The sequence below is a fragment of the Orbicella faveolata genome, unplaced genomic scaffold (assembly GCF_042242905.1).
Source record: "Orbicella faveolata isolate gen_17 unplaced genomic scaffold, um_ofav_v1 contig_12, whole genome shotgun sequence".
In the NCBI taxonomy this organism is placed as follows: Eukaryota; Metazoa; Cnidaria; class Anthozoa; order Scleractinia; family Merulinidae; genus Orbicella; species Orbicella faveolata.
Window position 1 is genome coordinate 29,830,439 of NW_028301539.1, and position 7,203 is coordinate 29,837,641.

The 7,203-nt window shown below is 37.9% G+C and overlaps 1 protein-coding gene across 1 annotated transcript; it reads right to left on the bottom strand.

Moving 5' to 3' along the window:
• Positions 1 to 2,478: 2,478 nt before the first annotated feature.
• LOC110060399 (high-affinity lysophosphatidic acid receptor-like) lies at positions 2,479 to 5,390 on the bottom strand. Its single transcript, XM_020767168.2, has one exon. It carries the CDS (start codon positions 4,723 to 4,725, stop codon positions 3,622 to 3,624), a length of 1,104 nt encoding a protein of 367 aa, XP_020622827.1. The 5' UTR covers positions 4,726 to 5,390; the 3' UTR covers positions 2,479 to 3,621.
• Between the last annotated feature and the right edge of the window lie 1,813 nt (positions 5,391 to 7,203).

Sequence of the window (7,203 nt, forward strand, 5' to 3'; positions counted from 1 at the left end):
ATTTTCTTATTTCAGTGCACACCTGCCATCCACTTTGCCACACTGTATACTAATCAGTTTTTGATTGAAAGAAGCAATGACATCAGCAAATGTCAGTGTACAGAAGGGGCAAGGGAATCCAAATGTACCTTGCAGCATCACACATCAAATTCCATTTTGTTCTATTTTTAATACAAAATTGTGCCAGTTTAAAACCTAATTAGAGACTGAGATATCTATGTTATTGGCTTGCTCAGATGTCTGTGCTATCAATAAAACATTATTCCTTTCACCTGAGGCTGAGAGGTAATTTTTTTTCATTTTAGCACTAATTAATGGGATCTCTACTTACCCTCTGGAATACATATTTTAGTTCATTGTATATAAAAGATATATAATTTATATATTCCACTTGTGATTTGTATCTTTATATAATATTTAATATCTTCACTACGGCATTCTAAATACTATGTGAAAATAGACATATATTGCAGATTGCTAGTGTGAGACATTATGTAAATTTACATTAAATCAAACTTTTAATCCCTTCGGCTTCCCTAAACCTGACAGCTGTTTTTCCAGTTTTGGATCTGTTTGTCTGAGAAGGAATACTCTATCTCTGCATGTGTCAGAGTAGTTAGAATTTGCGTGGTACGACAGTATATGCATCCTACATGGTAGCATTATTTATCTTTCTGTGATAAAAATAAATGTGAACTTATTGTACCTTTACCTTGAAAATGTTTTTTTAAGGATTCTGTACAATACTTTCTTGCCAAACTGAAGGCCTTGATAAATTATGATTATAAACTGCAGTTAATGATGATCTTGCTGGTTTCTGACTCTGTTGAGAAAGAGAGCTTTGCTGAGCAAGATAGTCCCCAGGGATGAAGAATTGAAGCCATATACTTTGCTTTCAGAAAAACGTATGTCTGTTGTTTATTCTTACGGTGACAAAATTTACATATGTATGCAAAATAAAGGTCATTAGTACTTACCAAAGAAAGGTAAATGGTTTAACTAGTGCAAATGGAAAATTGTGTATCTTTGGTAAAAGAATATGGCATACACTGTATTTGAAAAATGTCTGAAGTAAACAGAAATTTATTTAGTTATGCAGAAGTGAAGAGAATCTGCCAGGACAAGACTTTTCAATTAAAATGTCAACTGAACAAACATTTAATGCTGGGTACCATCTTGCACCTGTTCATCCATTGTGCTTGGCATTATTTTTCACATCCTGGTTGTAATTAACTGAATATTTTAAAACACATTTTACTGCCCTTTTAAAATGTCTCAACATTCACTCAGCTGAATTATATTCAGATTGAAGTAACTGGTCTTTGTAGTTAAGTAGAAATTATTAATAACATTTATTTTTATATGTCAACATTACTGTATATGGCAATGAGTCAATTATTGAATTCAAATGGCCTAAAAGAGATTTATTACCACAGAAAAATATCCATTAAATCACACATTTCAGTCTGTAACAGATAAATGTTCAAATGAGGCACAAGAATGGTAAATAAATGCATTGGGCTTTATGGTTTTAACACTTGCATATTTTGTTTATTTGTAGCAGAGTGTTAAATTGAGGATTTCACAAATAAATTGCAGTGCTGAAGTAAGATTAACTCTGATGTTGTCTTATGGTGGTTAATCACTCTTGACCCCTTCTCTCAAAAGTACTCTTCTTAAAATCGGTGATTCTAAAACTGTTTTAAATGGCTTTATAAAAAATTAATCCCAAGTCAGCTCTGCAAGACTTTTTATGTTTTAAGAACCCTACAATAATCTAGGAGTGGGAGACATAACAGACTCAAGGATGTACAATTTCACTCCTATTCTGCATATAAATAAATAAAATGTAAACTTTCCAAAATTTTAGCACTTTTTAAGACGCTTATTTTCCAACTTTAGTGGAATCAATTGAAATCTGTCTCTTTCCCAACGACCCACACTGAGTAAAACTAACCTTGAGTGGTGATTGTTAAAAAAAGTTAAATTGAGTTTCTGCCGAAATAGTTAATTTCACTATTTTTGCCCATCCAGAAATCATGCCAGATCACCCATTGCATGTCCCTCATGAGTAGATTTATTTTCACAAGCTGAGTGCTTCTTAATGGAAGGGGTTTTGGTCACAAAATTGGTTGGACTTGTGTTTCCAAGGAACAATGCAAATTACACTTTGAGAGTTACTTGACAAATGGCAAGTGCTGTCAAAATTTAGTTTCTAACACTGTAACGACTTATTATCAGTTGATGCTACAATCATGGTATCAAAAATCTGCCCTAAGATGCAACTTTTTGCAAAGTCTTACACATTCTCTACATGAACATTACCTTCAATAGCAAAAATCAACAGTTAAGCTACTTGTTCTTTTACACCACATGAAGTACTAGTTGGAGATCTGGCACATACCATTGAAAAGATTACACGCCTGACGTGTTTCTTTAAGCTTAAGCTATAAAACATCAAGTCAAGAAGCACAACAGTTTTTGGAATACCTTCCCTGATTTTAATACTTTTTAATTCTATTAATTATATAATTCACAATAATAAAATTATTACAGTCAAACCTCCTGTCACTAGACACCACACCTAAGCCAACGCTGTCCCAACTACACACTAACAACTCATCAGTACTCACCTCTATGCAGATGCTTGTTCTGGCATCATCGGTGTTCGCATGCAGGAGGTTTTACTGTTACCATAAATATATATATATTTTAATTTAATATCCTTTCAAGAACATTTATTTTGAGGACAATTCAATGCTGTAATTCCACCAAACCTTAAAAATTTTCTGGGTGCAAAAATTTGTTTTAAAAATGATTCCTTAAATTGTGCACAATTTCATTTGAGAGATACATCAGTTGGCTTCAGTGATATGATACTCAGGACATCTGTACTTTACTTACTTACACCTATGTCTTTTGTATGACCAATAGCATTAAATTTTAACATAAAAATAGTATTCCTTAGTCAAGAGCAGTTTTCAATTAAGTTTTGTAAAACTAATGTAACCACTCTAGCCAGTCACAACGGACACAGACAATCCAGTGAACCAATCAAAACTTGACAGTAAATACTCCTACATGTAACTGATGCAAAGGATGGGAAAACATGTGAGCAAGTTATGTTTGGTTTTGGTTTTACTTCTGACTGGATGAAAAGGTGGTGTGATTTTGTTAATCTAATCATGTAGTGAAGTCATTCAAAACCAATAATTATTACTTTTTGCCACTTAAGTGAAAACTGCTCCACCAATATAGGAACAAGTTTAGTATTGTTTAGCATCAGAAATCTGCCATAATTTAGTAATCTTGGAAATATGAGCTAGCCATAAAGTGATTAATTATTCAAAAAATGTCATGTACAGCATCGTGATAAAACAAACATTTACACCATGAGTGCAAAATCATTCCATAACAGTTTAAAGTTCACAACTGATATAAGTTTAATTATTCTTCTTAAATATGAATTCTCTTGCTGAAAGTCTTTGAGTGTCAACAAAAATATTCCTGGATTGTTGCCCCGTGTGTGGCAACCACAGTTATATTAGACCTTTGGGCTAACAGCTCACAGGCACTTCTATAATGATATGTATAATCAGTGTCTTTATGTAGAAGTTTCCTTTAGAGTGCTGAGGTTACAATTTTTTTATCCACTTCATATACTACATGTGGCCTTATTCGTCGCATTGTCCTTCCCGGCAAACAATGTGGGACATGACACCATGAGGGCATAATGTCCAGGCAGGCCTCTCGGAATTTGCTGATCCGAATATAATAAATGATGGGCTTTAAAGTAGAGTTTAAGTAGGCTATTAATATGACCACAACATCCGCGGTGTAGGACAGCGAATCTGCATATCCTTTGACGAGAAGGTGAAACCGGATCACTGTGTACGGCGTGCCACAGATCACGAATAAAATAAATAGGATTAATATGGTGGTAAAGGCTCTTGTTTTAAAACTGTAGTCGATGTTCATTTTGCCTGGTCTATGCATTTTCGTCATAACACCTCCGGGTACAGGCGGGTGATTCTGAATGCGTGTCGAATTTCTTCGCACCGTTCTCAGAATAGAACCGAAGCAATATCCCATTAGAAGAAGCGGAACTGAGAAAGTTGAAGTAAAGAAAAACAGCCCATACGATAAATCAACTGCGTCTTCACTAGGCCATTGCAGGGAGCACTGAATTTGACCAAGCTCAAAGCCATATTTACCCCAACCAAATAGTGGCGGTAAAACCACTACAAAAGACGAGAGCCATGAAATTACGATGTATATTTTTGCCTTCCGCGGAGTTAAAGTGTCTTTCCGCTGAACGATTATCATAAATCGGTCCACTGAGATCGTCAGCAACACGAACGTGCCTTCTGTCACCAAGAAGCTAAACAAAATGGCATTTATTTGGCAAAACACATCGCCAAAAAGCCACCTCTGCGCGATGAGGGAGATGATAGCAAACGGCATACACAAAGTTGCCGTGAGCATGTCCGCCATAGCCAACGTTGCCAGTAAAATGTTGATGGCGGATCGCATAGCCGGTTTCTGATAAACGATGTAGCAAACGACCGAATTCCCCAGAACACTGAGAAGAAACATTAAAATAAACAGAAAACCCAGTGACACGACGCATCCCGAAGAAAATCCCGAAAAATCAGAGGTATTAACTTGATCTGTGTTCGAAATATTGCTTGCATTCGCATTGGAAGACACTGTTCCGTTCACCATCACATGTGAAGAGCAGGTTTTTCACTCTGATGCGAGTACTCTATTTCCCACTGTTGCATCAAGAAATGTCTCCTTTCTGACTGTACAAATTTACGTGATAAACAAGAACCGCCACCGCTGACAGTGCAATATAACACAAGGAAAATTTAAATTAAATGGTTGCTTTTTCGTCGCTTTGACCGTGTTTGTTTTGTACCTTATTTAACCGCTGTCAGTCGAAGCTAATTTTCCAGTTTTGACTGCGTAATTCTAATACCATTCCAAACAAAACCATGACTACGGGCTGCATTTTAAAGAACCTGCTGTTTAAATAGCAAACGGCAGATGTTTAGTGGAATCTTCCCATAATCAGCGAGTCGCCCACGGCAAAAACGAACTTAAGTGCTTTGCCATCTTGTAAACCAAAACTCAGAGTCATCAGCAGCGTCTGGATGCACCTTTTGTTCTCCAACTTTGCATGTAAATGTAAGTAAATAGAAAAAAGACGCGGTTTCGTTTACAATCTGTTACAATATTCTCTCTTTTCCAAGATGCACATGCCGTCATGAGCCCGCACAAATTACAGCGGCAGCCTTGAAACTTATTTTCCTCTATGTAATTAATCTGTAGTTTCCAGGTACAACGCAATCCGCATTCGACCAAGAGGATGTTTTCTCGAGGGGATTATTAGACTATTGGGAGAGGACGTAAATTTATTTGGAGGAGGAATTCTATTTCAGTTTTAATATGGAGTCGTCATGAAACTCCTTCCTAAAATTGGAGTTCCGTTTTACCTATAAAAGGTGACGAGTTTCCAAACCTGGGGGGGGGGGGGGGGGGGGGACAGGGGGTCAGAAACTCCCGCCTCCCGCCCTTTTCCGTGCTGCTCCCGTCCACTGTAAATTGGCAGAGTCAAAACACATCCTAGTCATTTAGCTTCGCAATTCTTAAGCATTTCCTTTGTTTTTGAATAATTTAACAAGATTACCGCTGCCATATGTTTCAATTCAATGAAGTTTTGACCTACTCGTTTATCTTCTTTGAGTTTCACCATTTCAGTTCATTTTCATCGGCTCTTCAGATTTGTTTCTGAAATCCGTTTTCAGTGACGACGGTTTCAAAAGTTAATTCTAAATTGTCTCATGTTCTGATAAAGTATACGCATTTCCAGTAACCAGTCCGGCGTTTATTGGGATCAGACAGTTAAATCATGGAAGTAGGTCGTCTCACCTTTTTGCAGTTTGACAGCTTACGCGACACATGTGCGCCCACGCCGCTTGACATTTCATGACCTATGACGTAACCACTGTAAACGGGTTTACTATTTCACCGGAAGTAAGCCTGTTTTTAAGCCCAAGCGCAAATTTTCGTTTGCTCGTTTGCTAAGAAGTGACTGAGAAGACGTTTAATGCAAGTCAAATATATTTTGGGTTCTTGTTTTTGACAGTATTCTAACGCATTTTTGAATTTAAAAAAATTAGCGTTTCGCACCTTTCTCCCGCTTCCCGCCTTCTTAGAACTCCCGCTTCCCGCCCTTTCCTCTCCCGCCTCCCGTACCCCTCCTCCCCCTATTCTTCCGGACTCCAGCCCCCTGTCCCCCCACCAGACCTGGAACCATGTTACTATTCAAGTCTCTAAAATAAATCACTTTCTCCTTGACAGAGAACCATCCTTTACCGGTATTCTGCACACCCAGTGTTCTTAACGCCTGGCTAAAAACCAGGATGATATGCTTTTGTTTCGTGGGAGGGTCCTCTGATGAACTATAGGGAGAGGCTCCGCCCGAAAGGAGTCCTTTTTCAGGCTGCAGGTAGGTATAGTAAAATGATTGAGTTTTCACGAGTTTAAGTATGGAGAAAAGTAGGAAAAATTGACAATTAGGTATTTCAAAGGGTCATTCAAAATATCTCGTACAGATGTATCACTGAAGTGCAAAGGCCTTTTTGCGATTTGAAAGTATCAATTTGGTGATTTTGTAGTCTGTCCATAGACGTTCATCTTTTTGCTACGAATTTTTTTCGAGCGCGAGAGCGGGCGCAAAAAAATTATTTGATCTTTCCACATCCCCACCCCGTTGCGTTTTAGCGCGTGTATCCCACGCGCCGGGTTAATATTTCGCTAATCCAACGATAACGACGAACTCAAGGGTCTGTGGACTGACTGGTGATTTTTTTAGGGGGGTGGGGTATAAATTGCTGGACCTTTTTGGGTAGAAAGATACCAGCGAGATATTATTTTCTAGGCTCGATAACAGGGTATCAAAGGCATGTGGCGGGGGTACCTTTTCGGTTAAAAAAGTTTTTCGGCTTGGACCTTGGGGCGGAGCGTCCCACTATGAAACTAACTATACTGAGTACAACCCTCAGGCCAGGTTCTTGATGACTGGTGGAGCTAACCAATGCTACAAAATGGAATCAAAACATTGTGGACTGTTACCATTGAAATTCAATGGTATATTTGTAGCAATTTATTCCGTTCTTCTCTCGACAAATGGTCTGT